General features: G+C 34.6%; 1 protein-coding gene across 5 annotated transcripts; it reads left to right on the top strand.

Moving 5' to 3' along the window:
• Window positions 1-8,269, top strand: LOC115976437 (beta-glucosidase 12-like). 5 transcript variants are annotated; one of them, XM_031097742.1, is made up of 14 exons: window positions 1-140; window positions 1,520-1,649; window positions 2,332-2,377; window positions 2,501-2,570; window positions 3,946-4,021; window positions 4,184-4,261; window positions 4,350-4,437; window positions 5,440-5,695; window positions 6,044-6,159; window positions 6,815-7,032; window positions 7,130-7,161; window positions 7,468-7,570; window positions 7,688-7,796; window positions 7,931-8,269. In XM_031097742.1, the coding sequence occupies exons 2-14, from the start codon at window positions 1,640-1,642 to the stop codon at window positions 8,097-8,099; spliced, it is 1,371 nt and encodes a 456-aa protein (XP_030953602.1). In that variant the 5' UTR covers window positions 1-140; window positions 1,520-1,639; the 3' UTR covers window positions 8,100-8,269. The 5 variants fall into 5 exon arrangements, with proteins under 5 accessions (XP_030953602.1, XP_030953593.1, XP_030953609.1 ...); XM_031097749.1 differs by lacking the exon at window positions 1-140 and adding an exon at window positions 3,276-3,334 and having other exon boundaries at window positions 1,590-1,649; XM_031097733.1 differs by lacking the exon at window positions 1-140 and having other exon boundaries at window positions 1,225-1,649.
• The last annotated feature ends 11,695 nt before the right edge of the window (window positions 8,270-19,964 follow it).

Genomic DNA, 19,964 nt, shown 5'->3' with positions numbered 1-19,964 from the left:
CAATCTCTTCGTCAATATGGGTCTGCGCACGAGTAGCAAACAACAACTGAAGCTGACAGATTAAATTATTGTAAATCTGCTTCGTCTTTAGGCTCATTCCTCAACAAAAAGATAGGAAATCTAATGTTTTTGAGGTCACTGTAAGTGTCTTAGACTTCACCACTTTAGGCTTGAGAGAATTTTCAAAATCAAAATCTCTCTCTCTCTCTCTCTCTCTCTCTCTCTCTCTATATATATATATATATATAACACAACATATGAGGTTTTTACGAAGAATAGCTAAAAATTGGTTTAACCGTACCGGTTTTCAATTTTGCCAATTAAACTAGCAATTTTCGATTTTTAGTAATTTTTTCTCTTATTTTTGGTTTTTAATAATAACTGGACCTGATTAAGGTTCGGTTGCCAATTGAACCGGCTAGTCCGGTTTTTAAAACCATGGGTCAAAGTTTGTAACTTGGAGGTTATCAATAATTCTATAGAAAAAAAATACACTTTTATGTTAAAATATATTAAATTTTCAAGAGCTGTTGTAAATGGTCAAAGTTTGTACCTTGGAGGATATCTACAATTCTATAGGGAAAAAAAAAGGCTTTTAGGCTAAAATATATCAATATTTTTCCAGGAGTTGATATAAATGGTCAAAGTTTGTAACTTGGAGGATATCTATAATTCTATAGAATAGGTTTTTATACAAAAATATATCGATTTTTTCACGAGTTTCATGAGTTGTTCTAAATGATCAAAGTTTATAACTTGGAGGATATCTATAATTCTACGTGGTACATACAATGTTAAACAATCAATTAAAGGTATGGTTTTAAAAACCGGTACGGTCAAAAAATTGAAAAAGGAAGTGGTTCTCAGTCTTTCGGGTCCAATCGGGGTCAGATCGATCGTTGGATTGAATGATGTTATAAATAAATAATTAATAATATTAAAATTATAAAAATAGTTAATAAAATATATAATAAGTTTACTACTTATAATATTATGTTAAAAATTATAAAACATAGTTTTAGATAAATTATTTGAGTTTTTACATCTTACATTTAGAATATAAAAATTGCCACTATTTTAAGATTTTAAGATTGTTCACTTAATTAATTAATAAAACTACTATTTCTTTTTAATCATAATTTTCTTAATGAAAAAAAAGTGGAAAAAAAAAAAATCAAAGGTAAGGGTTAAACTTTAGGCTTTCAAAGTTGTGGTTGTTATTGATTCTCAAAAAGCAATGCAGAAAAGAGGGTGTGGCTCTCATTGTGTTATTGACTATTGTGTGCAATTTGGACACTGAACAAGTAGAGCACAGCACAGTACACTGCAAACCAGCCTCTCTCTTACAAATCAAGAAGAAGCTCTTATAAGGAAAATGGATCAGTTTTTTCTTATTATTTCCGTGTGTTTTGTGGTCCTCTCTCAAATCTAAAAAAAGATTTTCAACCATCCTCCCTCTCTATCTGTCTATAAAGAATGAAGATATCTGAATACTCTCTGCCTCTCTCTCTTTGTGAAGATCTGTGTTTTCAGGCAAGGTTAGGAATTTTGACCGCTCCAAGAAGCAAGCTTTGATGCCAGCCTCAGTCATCACTGGAAGACGCAGATCTAAGGAAAAAAAAGAAGAAGAAGATCTTTGATGCAAAACGGTTGGTTTCAATCTTTCAATCTGTTTCACCCATTTTGCAAAACCGTTACACAACCGGTTCAACTATACCGATTCTCAGTTTTTCCGGTTGAACCTACTATTACCGGTTATTTCCTCTTTTTTATTTTTTATTTTTTATTTATTTATTTTTTATTTATTTATTTTAATTTCTAATTTTTATGAATAATCGAACCGGATTAATGTCCGGTTCTAATTTAACCGGTTAAACCTGCTGGTCCGATTTGCTTTTTAAATCCATGGTTGAAGGATAACTCATAACTATGATGAAAAACATATTGCACGTATTTTTTCTTTTTCTTTCATCTCTATTTTTTCCTTTTCTAAATGGATAAGAAGGACTGACTAACATATTGCATTATTGCTTATCCTTTTCCATGTGTTTCTTTTTCTTTCATCTCTAGTTTTATCATAGTTTGACTAACATATTGCATGTCCTTTTCCATTTTTTTTTTAATCTCTATTTTTATTTTTCTAAATAGATAAGATTATGTAGTGCTCCCCTATAAAAAAAGCGGCAGATTCTACCTAGTACTACACACACAAAAAACCCCAAAATCAATTATGGCCATTCAAAGCTATCTAGTATTAGGCCTCCTAGTTCTTCTTGGCTTATTGACTAATGTTATTGCTGTCCGTTACCCTGCTTCACTCAACCGGACCAGCTTTCCTGAGGGTTTTATTTTTGGGACAGCAGCCGCAGCTTATCAGGTAACTAAGTCACAATTTTCTCTATGTTAATTTGTATCATAATTTTTTTTTTTCAAATGTCCTGGGATGTGAAGCATATGAACAATATTATTATGTGCACGTGTTTTTTTTTTTTTTTTTCAGTATGAAGGTGCAGCAAAAGAAGATGGTAAAGGACCAAGTATATGGGACACTTACACTCATGAACATCCAGGTCTCTTTTTCTTTTTCTCTCCAACAATATGAAACTTGATAGTATGAATTACCAATGAAATATTAAGCAATACTACGATGAAATTTAGTTCTGGAAAAAACTTATTTCAAGGCCTCTACACTTCGTTCATTTCATTTTTTTTTTTAAGATTTACAAAATGTCGTGTTATTTAAACTTTTGAGTAACATGATAGTCTATACACTTTTAGAATTATAAATTTTTTTCCTGAATCAATAAAAGTAAAGGAATACAAAATGAGGAGATTATTAAGCTATGATCAACACAATATTTTCATAATAATTTCACGATAAAACTTAGGAGTTTAGCTAATATATATATATATATTTTTTTTTTGAGAAACGGTGTTTAGCTAATAGTGGTTGGTAATAAAGCGATGTAGGTGGTGAACCAAGATATGAACTAGTTATGAGACTATGACGGTGTTTGAGGATACTTATCCTGATTTGATTTTTTAAAAAGAAAAAAAAAAAGAAAGAAAGCAAAACAACAACGACGTAAAAAGTAAAACTTCACATTCCTATCTTTTGGTACTTATTTTTCTTCATTTCCCCCTCTCAGCCTTCCTTTCTTCCATAACTAGTTCCATTTTTCTTATGGCTCTAATTACTAGTTCTTAAACAGTAAAAGGAAAAAAAATCCTTTGGTTTTCTCTAAATACAGTATTAACTTGCAATGGAATCACAGATTGGATAAAGGATGGAAACAATGCAGATGTAGCTGTCGATCAATATCATCTCTACAAGGTAAATATGTTGTTTTGTGTTCATAATATAAATTGGAAAGAAAGAAAATCACTCATATTAATTAGCAATTAATTACCAAGTTTTCTCCTACAGACTTGAACTTCGGCCCATACTCCTCATACGACCATATCTCTTAAGCACTTATTATTGTGGAGTAATCATCACACCAAAAGTGTGCAATGATATAGTTTGGTTTCCAAGTATTTGTTTTTTGTATATGGAACCCCTCAAAAATGCTTTGTCCGGAGTAGGAAAAAAACAAAAACATGTCCAAAATAACATCACATTGAGGGATTCACCCCACTTTTTTTAGTTTTTTACGAAGTTAACATCACATTTGTTAATAAAAACTTCTATCTTGTCCCACAATTTTAGCTCACGGCATTTTGAATGCTATCCCAAACTTTTTCCTTTTGATTTCACTGAAACACTAAAGCCTTTACTGTACTCAAACACTAAAGCCTTTACTATCCATTTTTTCTTCTCCATCTCTTTGGCATTTTTGTTTCATACTATGGGTTTTCTCTGCGTATTTAAATTTAAATACTTCAAAGAAAAAAGAACAAAAAGGATGAATTCTAACAAATATCTCTTGTGATTATACATTGCAGAAAGATATTCGGATTATGAATAAGATGAATTTAGATGCATACAGATTCTCAATCTCATGGTCTCGAGTACTACCAAGTAAGATTATCTTCTCATAAACCAATAAAATGTTAGATCCATGCAATGAAAAAGACATAAAAATGGGTACCATCAAGTACACATTCCAGGTTGGAATGCATTGGCTATTGTTTTGTGACCACACTATGTTCCTAACAATCTCATTTTTGGGACTAATTTCAGAAGGAAAACTAAGTGGCAGTGTGAATCGGAAAGGAATCGAGTATTACAACAAGCTCATCAATAGGCTTCTTAGTAGAGGTCAAGATTCAATATTAAAATTCCAAAGTATCATTAGCTTATTTTACTTCTTATAATTCACACTGTATTTTTCTATTACTGAATGCAGGTATAAAGCCCTTTGTAACAATCTACCATTGGGATCTTCCCCAAGCCTTAGATGATGAGTATGGTGGTTTCCTAAGTCCAAAAATTGTGTAAGTGAATGATTCACCAACAAATTACCCTAAAAAAAGAAAGAATAATTCACCAAATAATCCACCCCTCTTCTCCACCCAATTATTAGCCCTATAGTATATAATCATGATGTTAAAAGACTCTCATTTTAGGTTTCAAAATAGAAAAGAAAGATCGAGGACATCAATATTAAGTGATAACCAACTGTTTGTGTCAAAAACCTTAAAATTTTAAATTTATCCATTATTTTAACACTAGCATGATGTATTTAAAATTAAACACATGGATGTATTTAAAATTAAACACAATTTTTATTATAAAAATATAAATAATTAGTCAATTTTTTTTTTTTAAAAAAAAGCTGTAACACATGCATATAAATAAATACATTTAAAATTAAAAACAATTTTTATCATAAGAATATAAATAATTAGACAAATTATTATTTTTTTAAAGTAAACTTATAGTCACATATTAAAATTCTTACCTAAATTCAATACTGATAATTTTTTTTCTTCTAATTTTTAATAAGATAGAACGTGTGGTGATCTTTGTTGTGTGATGATTTTTATTGAGTATATGTGAATTTTTTTTTTTTTTTTTTTATAGTTCATTCATATTAGATTCTTAGGATTTTGCACTCATCAACTCACTTAGCACAAAAATTATAAAACTTAAGTGGACACATGACACAAACTTAAGTAGATAATTATGGTGTGGTTCTCACATAAATTTAGATACATGACACAAAATTGGATACTAATTGCAAATTCTAATTGAACTTTCTCTAAGTTTTACTCTCTCTCTCTCTCTCTCTCTCTCTCTCTCTCTCTCTCTCTCTCTCTATATATATATATATATATATATTATTTATAGATTTCAAATCCCCTTGATAAATGGGGCCCAGTTCATCAATGGAGCCTATTATATGAGAATTTTAATTTTTTAAAATAGGATGTAGAGTGGAGAGACAAGTTCAAACTCATCACTATGTTATTCTAATATATGCATCTAATATGCAGTGATGATTTCCGGGACTATGCGGAACTTCTCTTCAAGGAATTTGGTGATCGGGTAAAGCATTGGATCACTCTAAATGAGCCGTGGAGCTTTAGCAGTGGTGGTTATGCAGAAAAATCGTTAGCGCCAGGTCGATGCTCTACTTGGCAAAATCTAAATTGCACTGGTGGGGATTCAGGGATAGAGCCATATTTGGTGACACACCACGAGCTGCTTTCTCATGCAGCCGCTGTTGAAGTGTACAAGAAAAAATATCAGGTTCGACTAACAAAACTTTAACATATTAAAACCAAATATTTTCAAGCTACACTAAATGTGCGCCAAGAGTTTTGTAACTCAACTTATATTTCCTAGTGTCTCAATTGGAGACGTTTAGGATTTAAATCCTCTCCATTGTAACTATATCAAATTTATATATATTTTTTTTATAATAAAAAAAAAATCCTAAATATACATGGTTGGTTAAACTTGGTTTACAGATGATACAAGACCATCTTGGTAGCAATTTCTGAAACTGATTTGAACAATTGTAATGTAGTTTAACTTAGACAAATATACAAAATCCCATGCAAAAGCTTTGAGTGTAAAAATATGTTCACCATGCAGGCAACACAGAAAGGAGTGATAGGGATAACGCTAATAAGTCACTGGTTTGTGCCGTTCTCTAATGCAGAGACAGACCAGAGGGCTGCGCAACGTGGCCTTGATTTCATGTTAGGATGGTAAGTTATGCTTTATGGTTTTTATTTTACATTTTACTATAATTTAACACTTGCCGTTTGAAGTTTCTCAAAAAAAAAAATTGCCTTTTGAGATAGTCTTAACCTATGACATTCGTTCCTGATAATAGTTTTTTATTATCAGACCAATACACCTATAGGTTTTTGATGTAAGCGGAGATTGAGTCTTAGATTTCTTATTCAATTGTTAGAGACTTTATCAGTTGATTTAATTGGAATCTACGATGTCAAAGTCATATAATAAGTCATAGTGTCATACTACTAAAATACTCACACGCGTCACTCTATAAAGTATAAACCCATTTGGGCAAAAACGTTATCGAATTACAAATTTATTGGGCAAGAACCAAGAAGTCTGCTTTGAGAACCTTCCCTAGCTTGTCTGAAGTTTTTTATCATTTAAATGGCCTAAATTTTCTTTTATTTTCTTCTTTTCCTTTTCCTTGTCACTAAAATGCTTCCAAACGCACAATATTTCTTTTAATATTCTTTTTGGCCATTATGATGAAGTTGACACTTTCCAATTGAATCATACCACCTTTTGGTGGCTTTCTTTAGAATTTGTTCAACATAAGTATGTACAAATTTTATAGATTAATAATATGCATAAATTTTAAAACTTTTATTGTTATTGCAGGTTTATGGACCCATTGACAAATGGTGACTATCCACAGAGCATGAGATCTCTCGTCAAAGATAGATTACCCAAGTTCACCAAAGAGCAATCCAAACAGTTAAACGGGTCATATGATTTTATAGGATTAAACTACTATACTGCTAAGTATGCAGCTTATGCCCCTCAACCAAATGGTGATAGAGCAAGTTACTTGACAGATGCTAGTGCTAATCTTACTAGTAAGTACAAATTCAACACCCGAAGCCATGCTTATGAGTTTCTTATGTATCTAATATGGTAATAATAACTAGAACACTTTTTTTCTTGTCTTTGCAGCTTCACGGAATGGGATCCTCATTGGTCCACCGGTATGTACTAGCTAGCTAAATACATATCAACATTTTTGTTCTAGTAGTAAAGGAAAAAAAAACATTTTATTGCATATTGACAGTACTCAATGGCCCAGCCTTCTAGAAATTTCATATAAAAAATAGTAAAGATACTACTGATTTTACAGAAAAAATAATAATTATAAATTAAAATGGTAATAAATATGATTGATGCCAGATCATTGACATAATGAATATCCTAATTTTTTTTTAATCTTTTATCTTGCATTTAAAGATAAACATATTGTGTTTTGGCCTTATGTTAGTATCCTTAAAAAATTGCAGGCTGCTTCAAATTGGCTTTATGTTTATCCTAGAGGATTTCGAGATCTTTTGCTCTACATACAGAAGAAATACCACAATCCACTAATTTACATCACAGAGAATGGTGATTTCCTCTAACTTCTTTTTTCTTCTATTATCCCACAAGGTCATAAAAAGTTGGAACACTATTGGTAGTTATTAGATTTCCATTTGAAGCTAAATTCCCCAACTATATTTGTAGGATATGATGAGTTCAATAATGCCACCTTGTCGCTCAAGGAAGCCCTTGTTGATTCCATACGAATTGACTATCACGATAAACATTTTGTGTATCTTCATAGGGCTATCAAGTAAGTGCTCTCTCTATCTCTCTCTCTCTCTCTCTCTCTCTCTCTCACACACACACACACACACACACACACACAATTGCACAATTAATTATAGAAGTCTAACTGGATGTCACTGGTTTCTTTGGTATATATAGGGAAGGCGTTAATGTTAAGGGATACTTTGCATGGTCATTGTTGGACAACTTTGAGTGGTCCTCAGGTTTCAGTGTTCGATTCGGGCTCAACTTTGTAGACTACAAAAATGGGAATAAAAGATACCCTAAACATTCCGCCCGTTGGTTCAAGAATTTCCTTAAGAAGTAGACACGAACTATGCTCAAATTATGAACTATCTATTAGCATTGGATAGTCTCCAAACAATAAAGAAAAGATAATTTCTTCTCCATTTTTATGCTTTTTAAATTATGTATAACTTGTATGGAGTACAAGACTCTAATGCAGTAATGCTTGTTAAATAATATATTATTTTATGAGTTTTACACAATATTTTTTATTTTTATCTCTCATTGGTGACCGATTACCCAAGTTCACAAAAAAGCAATCCAAACAAGTAAATGTCATCCAATTTTGTAACGGAATTTGTAGTGTAGTTAAGGTTGTCGTTCCATCAAGAAAAGGAAAACAAGAACACGTTAAAGCACCAATAATATATAGAAAAATATGATTGAAACCGGAAAAAAAAAGTTTGGTAAAATTCAATAATTAAAATTACTAGGGTGTTAGGATTTGTCCACCAATATTGGTAAGCATCTACTACCAATCTAATATAGTACACAATTGAGTAAGTAAACACATAAACTATCCGATTGGAAAATTTAGAAATAAGCTTTATTAAAAAAACTCTCTTTTGTTCATTATATTCATCTATTGTTTCAACAATTTAGTCTAGAAAATAATAACTTTGCTAGAAAAACTCAAGAACAATGCATGCCCTAGAGCCAATACTATGGCAAAAGTAATATCTTACAAGATTATATATGATGTTTTGCTAAAGAGATTATAAAATTCTGATAAGCCACAAACTAAATGATCCTTTGTGATAGAAATTAATTAATTAATTAGCCAAGTTATTAATTAATCAATTTATCATGCAAACGCGTGGTAGCACAAAAAAATCACCAATAAACTAATAATGCAGTGGAAAATAAATAATACGGTGATTTGTTTACGAATGGGAAAAACCTAACGGCAAAAATCCCACCAGGTGATTTTTAGGTCACCACTCTCGAAACTTCACTATTATCACAACAAGCGGTTACAAGTAAAGGAATCCCAAGTACTTTACCAACCTACAGTTGAACCCTTACCCCAATACCCAATTGGACTTGTTCTGTAGTGACAGTTCCCTTTTCAATGCATGACTCCCAAGTACGTGACTAACCAATTGCGCGGATCCCAGTACGCGACTTCAATCACCAACTAAGAAGATTGTTGGTTGCAAAGTTTTTCAGTTTATCCACACGATGAAGATCAAAAAGATGCTTGGTCACAAAACCCTACGGTGCACATACACAACAACTTCTTCAAGAGAAAGAGATGAACTAGGGCAAGAACTTCGTCTTTGGTCACAATTTGCTTGAACAGAGTTTGCTCAAAACTTGTGCAACTTGTGAACTATTTGACGGCCCCTAAAACAATCCTTTTATATGTCTAGGGTTAGGAGAAAAGAAGGCTCAAAGACATATTCACGGATCCTAAGAAAATTAGATTTGAATTCTGAAAATCTTAAACCTCGACAGATAGGAGGTGTCGAGCAGCTGTCGAGCAGCTGTCGAGAACACCGAATCTTTGAACAGCTTTTTTAAGCTCGATAGATACAGCTATCGAGCCAGCTGTCAAGCTTTAATGATTTTGCACTATGAATTTGTTTTCTTGGACAGACTTGAAGGCTTCAATACTTGATCTTGAAATATGGTTTCTTGAAATATTTAAACACATCCTAAATCTACCCAAATACAAGTAAAGTGCGTTTTGTCAAAAGATAAGCCAATTACATAAAATCATGACATATGTTCTTAATGTGAAACACATATATCCTAACAATCTCCTCCTTTGGCAATCTGTGACAAAACCACAACAAACAAATTAACATATGAGAGAAGTCATAAATCACTCAACTCATATTCACTTGTTGAATACAATAAAATCTATCCTAACACAAACTCTTGAAAATTTTTGCAAGAAGAGAGTTTATGGTAAGTAGACTTTGATAACCTGTATTTCTGAAACACTTTAAACAAAACTCATTAAGGTATTTTTGTGTGAAACAAAAATAATAGATTGCATACAAGTATAAGAAACATGTGTATAAATGGAGAAAAGAAACAACACATGAAATTGTAGGTGAAAGAAAAACATACAACAATATAAAGAAAGAGATAAGTACAATGTATGTCAATAAATAGTCACAAGACCTCATGTACAAGAGTAATATATCTAAAAAGAAAAAAAAGAAGAGATACATACTATCCTCACTACATCCCTCAAAAAGTGTCAACACTCCCCCTAACAAAAATTGTCCTATACTAACTCTCCTCCTAAGATAGACTACTCTTATATCAAAATTACTCCCCATTTTTGTCACGAGTGACAAAGGGTAAGAGTGTCAAGTAGACATTTCATCGGTAGAGCTAGCATCTCCATCAGCATCATCCAAAGCATCATCGTCATCACCATCATCCTCATCCTCAAAAGCAGAAGTCACGGGAGAAGGTGGTGAAGGAGTAGCCTCAGGAGTAAAACCACCCATGGACGCCTGTCGCCGTGCAATACGACCGACATGAACGTTCACCTGATACAACTCCGTAGAGAGTGTATCTAGGTGAGCATCCATGCGCTGCAGCTGTGCCATGATGTCTCCTAAAGTCACATCGCTCGCAGAAGAGGGAGGAGTGGATGTGGATGGAGCTGAACGGGATGGAGCTGAACGGGAGGAAGGAGCTGCTGAATCTGACTGCCGCGACCGAAACTGGGCTTCGCTACGTTTAACGGTAGCGTAATCTATGGCACTCATGATGGTAAAATGATCGGAAGAGGGAAAAGGAACGAAAAATGAACTTATCACGGGATGCCGAATCTAGATGAACATCTATAATAGACAAAATGAAATGAGAAGGGAAATCTATAGTAGGATGCTCAAGAAGTGACAACAAAAATCAAGCACAAGGCTCTGTAATGGAGTTATAGTGAGAGAGTGGATGCAAAACAAAGGTCATCACTATGTTCATGAATCTAAGACCTTTAGCAAAAGGTCGACATGGTGTAAATAGACGCTCACCCCAAGCAGAAGGGTGCTCACAGAAAGCAGACATGAGCTCATCCCTAGACACAGTCCTTAGACGCTCACAACTAAGATAATCAAGAAACTCTATCCTAGGAACCTGAAGCACATCTGCAACAAGTTGCAGTGTGATAGGAATGCACGTACCTCGAACGTGAGTGAAGAAAAGAGGTACTGAACGATCAATCCCGTGTATGTTGGAGTAAAAGTCCTGGATAAGCACGAGAGGACAGGTGATCGGGACGTCACACAGTGACTCCCATCCCCTACTGTGAATGACAGAGGGAAGGTCGGTGTCGGCAAAGTCTGACAGAACGACTTGGCATTCTAAATGAATGCCTCATCTAGAAAAGTTCTCTGAAAATGCCTTAAAGGCATCATCATCACGGAACCGGATATGAGATAAAGTAGGATCAAATGATGAAGAAGCACCGGAACGAAGAGGGTTCCGTGCAGGAGTGAATTTACGCTTAGGTGTCATAGACACGACTAACATAAACAACAGAGAGGGAGAGAAAGAATGACAATCAGAAAAGTCCCAAACAAATTCAAATATTACAAATATATTGAAAAGGAGTACGTATGCATGGGAAATGCATGAACATGTGACATGCAAAAGAAATTGCATCATGGGCTCAGCCCAATCCAAACCTATCAGCACATAAACAGATAGCACACATCTAAATGCATGACAATACCATTATAATGCTAATGTGATGCAATGTATGAGGTTTTAAACACTTTTAAGTGAAAACCCATCCCAAAATTTCAATAATAACTCATCAATTTTGAAAAACCCCAAAATTTTTCAAAAACCCCAAAACCTAGGTTTCAAAACATGAAATGCATGAATGTGAGAGGATTGGAAGCTTACCAAAGGAAGAAATTCTTGAAAAAGCTTGAAGAATCCTTGAAGAACAAGGTTTGGAGTGAGATGAAGTGTTTTGGAAGAGAAAACAGAGAAGTATCGAGAGAGAGATCAATTGAAATGAGAACCGGATCGCACAGGGAGCTTAAATAGGACAAGCACTACATCTCAACAGATGCAGGTATTGAGAGGTATCGAGGTATCTGTCGAGGAGGTGTTGAGGAAATGCTTGTTGACAGTTGAGGTGTCGAGGAGGTATCGAGGAGCAAATTCAACAGAACCAAGAATAGAAGCTTGATCGATCCACCAGGTGTCGAGAAGCTATCGAGGATGCAGACCCATTCTCGATCGATCCACCAGGTATCGAGAAGCTGTCGGGATTGCGATTAGAAAAAGCTGAAGAAGCTTGACAGACAACTAGGTATCGAGGAGGTGTTGAGCCAGCATTTAAAAGTCGTTATTTGAGATGAGAAAAACACAGACATGAATGCAATCCAACATGCAACTTAACCAACGATCCAAACAACATATTAAGCTCTCAAAATCATCTCTCAATAAAAATTTTAAGCACATGGATCTTCAAAAAAAACACACACACACCCTAAACACATCTAACCAATTTTATATTTCAAAAACAAGTCCAGACAATTTAGTGAGCGTACATCAACACATGTAAAACCTTGTGATGGCCAAATCACATTGTACCTGCACATGTATCAAGAATAGCAAAGAATATTGTGTGTTGTGTGTGAAAAACATTGCAAGATTGCACAAGTGTATACATGTTATGACGATTTGAGATATGAGAAAATCACTTTAACTCACACACAATCATAACTGCTTGATGGAGACTATCACTATCGAGGTACATCCTATAACTCCCACATTTCCTAGAATACATGCTTGCAATCATATTTAAATAATTTTTTATCTTTTTGCTTTTGATTTTTCTTTGCACATTTTTCTTTTAAGCATATCATGCATGGACATATTAGAGAGAGAAAAGAAATACCCAATGATATTTGACATTTCAATTTTGCTATGCCTAAGCACACAAATGTCATTGACATTGCACTTTTGTTATGCTGAAGCATACAAGTGTCATATTATGATTGGCGGGCAACAATGGTGAGATAGTTATTTATGCCTTTCTCTCAAGATTTTTTAGCCATTCCCGTCAAAAAGAGTGATATGAGTGTTAAGTTCAAGAGACAACTTAATCATACTCATCACAAACACGAGTCACAAAGCTCACTTGCTTAGTTGTGCATAGAGATGCTCATCTAAGCTACAAATGATACAAAATTTAGAAGACTTTGTTTCAATGGCCATCCAAAGTATACAAGTACCAATGTACACATAACACACACTGTTTTCTGATTTTTCAATTTTTTTTAATATAAAAAACAAAACAAAGCATAACTGAAAAATAACCAAACAAAAACATGTTAAACAACCAAAGCATAAAAATTAGACTGACTCAAAACTTGAAATCAAAACACATAAGTAATGCACACAAAAAAAAAAAAAAAAAAAAAACAAGAGAGAGAGAGAGAAAAGTGAAGAAATCACTTGGAGCCCTTTTCCTTCCACACCCTGGATGAACATTTCCTTTGATTAAACCCTTGAACTGGCGGTGAGGGGGAAAAACCGTTCAAGTTCGAAAGGAACATGAGGGCTTTAAGAAGATCTCCAAGTGGAGCTAGAGAGGATTGAAGCTGATTCTGGTTCCCAGATGCTATCATGCCATTGCTCTATTGAGTGGCAAGCCATTTGTAGCAATTTGGTCGAGTATAACCGGCAGCTCCACAATGATGACAAAGATACTGTTTCTTTTGTTTAGGCTTTTGAGAGTTAGCCTTCTTAGTCCTAGGGTTTTTGACATCTTTCTTCTCAAGCTTAGGGGGTGCTCCTAAGATAAATTTATCCTTGTCTATGTTCTCACTAGCCAATTCAGTTTTAATCTCATTGTTCTCAGTTTAAACATTATTAGCAGGAGGAACAAAAATAGTAGTACTAGAAGAAGCAGTATTAGAGGAACAAAGTCCATACCCTAAACTTGTTCGATCTGAAGCAGATTTCTGAATGCTGAGCATCTCATCAAGCTTTGCATTTGAAGTCTTCTCCAATTGAGTTTTGACTTGAAACAACTCTGCTTCAAGCTTCTTGGTCTTCTCAACTAAGAAATTGTTCTCGAACCTCAGTGCACCAATAGTTTGATTCGCTTCATCAAACTTTGTGAAAAGCTCCTCACGATCAAGTTCCACATCACTGAGCTTCTTGGTGGTTAGCCTATACAATTTCTCATGCTTCTCAAAAAGCTTGTACAGCTTCTTATAGGTTGTACGGATGTCATCTTGATCATCCATCTTCTCAAACTTAGATTCCACCAATTCCTCTTCTTCAACCACATCTTTAACAATCCCATTAGTAGGATCAACAGTGGTAGTGAAGGCATTCAAGATTCCGTCATCATCATTGTTGGAATCATCCTGAGGCTCAATGTCACTCAGGGTAACAGCAACTACCTTGCTTTTCCCAATGCTCTTGAGATATGTAGGACACTCATGCTTCATGTGACCGAAGCCTTGACACCCAAAGCACTTAGGTCCTGCGGGAACAGTGTACTGACCACCTTCCTTAGCATCCTTCTTCCCTTTGTCTTGGCCTTTAAACTGAGAAGAACTGGATTGTCTGCGGTCTTTGTCAAAACCCTTTCCATTGGCGTTCTTCATAAACTTCTTGAATTGCTTGGTGATGTAGGACTTCATCTTGGAATCTTCATCATCAGAAGATTCATCTGTTTCACTGCTCTTGGCCTTCAGTGCCATACTCTTACTTTTACCCGACTTGCCTATTCTTGTCAACCCTAACTCGAAGGTCTGCAAGTTTCCAACCAACTCAGTCAGAGGAATCTTGTCAATATCCTTTGATTCCTCTATTGCCGTAATCTTGGCATGGAATCTCTCGGGTAGAGATCTAAGCACTTTCCTCATAATCTTGGGTTCAGGAATGGTTTCCCCAAGATTGAAGGCTGAGTTGACTATGTCCTTTAGCGTGGCATAGAACTCATCGAATGACTCATCCTCCTCCATCTTTATCTCTTCAAAGCTTGTAGTGAGCCTCTGAAATTTTGAGTCCTTGACAGCCTTAGTACCCTCATAGGTTGTTTGGAGAATGGTCCAAGCCTCCTTGGCAATTTCAGTTGAGGATATCTTCTTGAACTCCTCATTGGTGATTGCACTGAACAATGCATTCAATGCTCTGCTGTTGAAGTTTGTCGCCTTAATCTTGGCATCATCCCAGTCGGCTGGCGCTTCTATAGGCTTAATCCAGCCTATCTCCACAGCTTGCCACACTTTCTCATCTAAAGACTGCAAGAAAGCTCTCATGTGTACTTTCCAATATGCATAGTTAGTGCCATCAAATAAAGGAGGTATGATTAATGACTGTCTTCTATCCATGATAAACAGGGGTCAATGGATCAACACAACAAAGATTAAACCTTAATCAAAGTGTGTCTACTCTGATACCACTTGATAGGCCACAAACTGAATGACCCGTTGTGATAGAAATTAATTAATTAATTAGCTAAGTTATTAATTAAACAATTTATCATGCAAATGCGTGGTAGCACAAAAAAATCACCAATAAACTAATAATGCAGCAGAAAATAAATAACGGTGATTTGTTTACGAATGGGGAAAACCTAACGGCAAAAACCCCATCGGGTGATTTTTAGGTCACCACTCCCGAAACTCCACTATTATAACAACAAGTGGTTACAAGTAAAGGAATCCTAAGTACCTTACCAACCTACAGTTGAACCCTTACCCCAATACCCAATTGGACTTGTTCTGTAGTGATAGTTCCCCTTTCGATGCACGACTCCTAAATACGTGACTAACCAATTGCGCGGATCCCAGTATGCGACTTTAATCACTAATTAAGAAGGTTATTGGTTGCAAAGTTCCTCAGTTCATCTACACGATGAAGATGAAGAAGATGCTTGGTCACAAAACCCTACGATGCACATACACAACAACTTCTTCAAGAGAAAGAGATGAACTAGGGCAAGAACTTCGTCTTCGGTCACAATTTGCTTGAACAGAGTTTGTTCAAAGTTTGTGCAACTTATGAACTGTTTGACAGCCCCTAAAATAATCCTTTTATATGTCTAGGGTTAAGAGAAAAGAAGGCCCAAAGAAATATTCACGGATCCCAAGAAAATCATATTTGAATTCTGAAAATCTTAAACCTCGACAGATAGGAGGTGTCGAGCAGCTGTTGAGCAGGTGTCGAGAACACCGAATCTTTGAACAACTTTCTTAAGCTCGATAGATACAGCTGTCGAGTTTTAATGATTTTGCACTATGAACTTGTTTTCTTGGACAAACTTGAAGGTTTCAATACTTGATCTTGAGCAATGGTTTCTTGAAGTATTTAAACACATCCTGAATCTACCCAAATACAAGTAAAGTGCGTTTTGTCAAAAGATAAGCCAATTACATAAAATCATGACATATGTTCTTAACAAATATGTCCTAACAAATTCTATTTTAACAATAAAAAAATTCTAGAATAGACTTATGAAATAATTATCAATTAAACATCAATCTATAGAATAGACTTATGAAATAATTATCAATTAAACATCAATCTATCAAATTAATTATAAATAGAGAAAATTGATTTCAATAATCAAAATGTGAAAAACATGCTTGGGTTGATAAGTGGACAACTTAAAGGATTGGGGATTCACCCCTAACCCTTTCTTAGGCTCTTAAGCTTCTAGAGAAAAACAATCTCTCAAAAATTGATGAAAATAAGGTTTTTCAGCCACCAAAAACGTGGCTGCTATCGTATTGTTTTAATATGTATAACATTCAAAACCCTAAAGTGGGTCAACTTCTAGAATGGTTTTGGCCTCAAAAAGGAAGATTCTAAAGTTTTAATAAACTACAAAGTTTTAGATATTCAAGTTCTCTTTATGTGGCCGCAAGAATCAAGTCAATCTGACATCAGAATCAAAAGATATGACCGAAATACCAAACTAGTTAGAATATTTTCATGTCAGTATTTTTTCCAACTTTAGCTCAAACGAATTTCTCTCTTTCCTTTTATGTTTCCAAACATCTTTGACTCATTAAAATTTTTAAAAGTCATTTCTCAATTGATCTTCATCCTTGGATTCTCTTGACTTCATGTCTATATGTTTAGCTCATTAGTTTTAATCTCCTACAATAGAAAAATACATGTAATCAGTATATTTTAGAGAAAACTTGTAAACTCTCATATTTATACATAAGTGTGGGAATAAACATAAAATAGATTGATAATGCCTACCAAAACTAAGATAATGTTGTACTTTTAAGCTATAATCATCGGGCATTGATTTTCTAATTGGGCTAAATTACAATACTACAAATCATGCAGGATGCAACTTATTTTGATCAGTCCAAAGCTAAAAACGCAAGCTACATAGTGTGCGTTTGGCAAAAATTATTTTTGCTAAATTATTTTACTATTCAGTTTATTTTTGCTATTAATCATGGGTTTCACTATACTATTTCAGCTAACTTTTACCTCTATCTATAGTACTTTCAACAAAAAGTTTTCAGTTTTAGCAAAATAAGCTGATCTCAAATAGACCCATAATATATTCACAAGCTAGTTGTGGAAACCTGCCACGTGACAATGTCCCTCCAAAAGGGTTTTTAGAAAACAAAAGTTATGTTTGAGATTTTCTTTGTTAGAAATCACGAGTTTTGAAAAGCGAAGTACTCGTCAATTATTTTATTTTATTTTATTTTTTTTGAAGGGAAAACAAAAAAAGAAATAAAAACCCTTTTGTATTTGATTGACTTAATGGATAAGAAAAATGTTCTATGTCCACCAAAGACGAGTTCGGGGTCCAATTATGTTGTGGGTAGGTGTGAGACACCCACGCACGCCCGGTATGTTTACTGATCTCTACTAAGTAAGTAAGGGCTATTATTAACCGAATTCATCAGATAAATTCAAACAAGTTGTAAGTTTTATGAAAAGGTGGCCTAAAGCTAAATCATGCGACAAAATAAGCGATAATAATAAAAACAAAATAATAATTGTACGAGGCGCAACCCCCCCCCCTCCCCCCCGAGGCCCATTGTTCATTAAAATCCATTGCAATGATGCCACGTGTACAAAGCCTTAAGCTTGTTGGGCCTTGGGCCTCGGGCCTCAGGTCTTGGGACATGGTGCAAGGTTACATGCTCTATTGGGCCTATGGCCTTGGCCCAGACAAGCCTTAATGCCCATCCTAAGCCCAAAGACCATAACGAAGCCATTATAACATGGATAGCAAAGGTGAAACCCCACCAGTCAACTCTGACTTGGTAGAGGGTGCAGCTTCCTGAGAAAGTGAGGCCCTAGATGCTTGGTATTGTCTGGGGAGTATCGCTGCCGAGTAGATCTTCTGATGTGGGAGTCAGTTCCAATGCCACTCTAACCATACCCACTTAAGAATAATGGCATTGGACCTCATTTCCCACTCACAATCAAGAGCAATCATCACCCCTCCACTAATCTTGAGCTATAAATAAGAGAGGAGACTGAAGAAGAGGGGGGTGGTGGAATGGTACAAAAGAAAAGGGAGAGTAGAGAGAGAGGGAGAGCATCAGGAGAGTAGTAAGAGAGGAAGGAGAGGAATTCATAGGGTAAGATTGCATTGTTGGGTCTCTGTGCTAGGAACTACCCAAGATAGGAAATCCAAAACCCACATCACAAATAGATTGTGAGCCTAAGTGAGGACCGGTCCATCAGCCTCATTTTTGGCGCGCACAATAATGATAGAAACATGGTAATAGCAATGAAATTAACAACTAGATCAAGCAATGAAATAACAATTATATTATATAAAGCATGTCTTAGCTCTACTCGGAAAAGTTAATTTATTTTAGCCTTGAAATTTATTTTAGATAAACTATCCATTAAAAGAGATCAAACTTGTTTGTTAAAAAACGGATCAGAGAACTAATTTGGTTTTTCATTTTCTTTGCAATGCACGCGGGCTTTGGTTTTAACGAAACTCTTATTTCAATCGTGCCTAAACTACAAGATTAGCCTAAAGAAAACCCAACCTGTTGATAAGCCCATAACCAATAATGTTGAAAGACACTAAAAATTCCCTTGTTTTTTCTACTCTTAGGACTCTCTTTAAAATTTGTTCAATGGAACCTAATGATCACAGAGTGTCTTGAGACTCTCTCCCTCAAAGATTTTCCTTTTCAAAATTGGAGAGCCTCCCCTCACTAGCAGCATTCATTTTTTGTCTTTTTTATTTTATTTTTATTTTTTTATTATCCTTTATTTTTTAAACACTAAAATCAAATGTTATACAAAAGAGTGAAAAAACAATTTGTGGTTAAGCTTTAAAATAAAACACTGTCAGTTTAAATAAAAAAAAAAAAGCTGGATTTATTTTGACAAGAAATAAAATGAGAATTTTTATATATTTTAAAATTAAGAATTTGATAAAATAGAGGTCAAGAATGATTGAAAACATGAGTAAAAGAAAAATTAAAAGCAAAGTTAACACAAAAAGTGAGAGAGAGATTTGAGAGTTTATGTGCATGTTCAATTAGTTCATTATTGGGAGGACGCACAAGCAAAATGATATGCATCATAATTAAGGAACAAAATAGGGTGTCTACACTAATCTTTCTTTTATGAATTCAAGCATTTGGAGCTATTATTTCAATTTTCTTATGTAACTCATACGTACTAATTAACAAGAGCAAACATTTTTTTTTCCTACTTTGTTGTGGTAGCTGAGCGCAATGGGATCCTCATTAGTCTAGAGGTGTGTATGACATCCATAATATTGATGTGGGTCTCAGAATGGTTACAAAAGTTTGATGCAAGTTTTTTCTTTTTCTCTGTTTTTATTTTTTGTTGCCCGTCTTCAATAGTATTTTAATCTTCACACAGCTTAAAGATTAAAAAAATACATACACACACACACACACGGAGATGGGTT

This window comes from Quercus lobata, chromosome 1 (genome assembly GCF_001633185.2).
Source record: "Quercus lobata isolate SW786 chromosome 1, ValleyOak3.0 Primary Assembly, whole genome shotgun sequence".
In the NCBI taxonomy this organism is placed as follows: Eukaryota; Viridiplantae; Streptophyta; class Magnoliopsida; order Fagales; family Fagaceae; genus Quercus; species Quercus lobata.
The sequence above is the reverse complement of the archived record's forward strand: the minus strand, read 5'-3'. Positions and strand labels throughout refer to the sequence as shown.

Excerpts from the sequence above, each read along its gene's own strand:
- LOC115976437 (XM_031097714.1), top strand. The coding sequence starts at position 2,231 with ATGGCCATTCAAAGCTATCTAGTATTAGGCCTCCTAGTTCTTCTTGGC. Across the intron at positions 4,438-5,439 it reads TTCCTAAGTCCAAAAATTGT|TGATGATTTCCGGGACTATG; the intron begins GTAAGTGAATGA and ends TCTAATATGCAG. Across the intron at positions 7,571-7,687 it reads AATTTACATCACAGAGAATG|GATATGATGAGTTCAATAAT; the intron begins GTGATTTCCTCT and ends CTATATTTGTAG.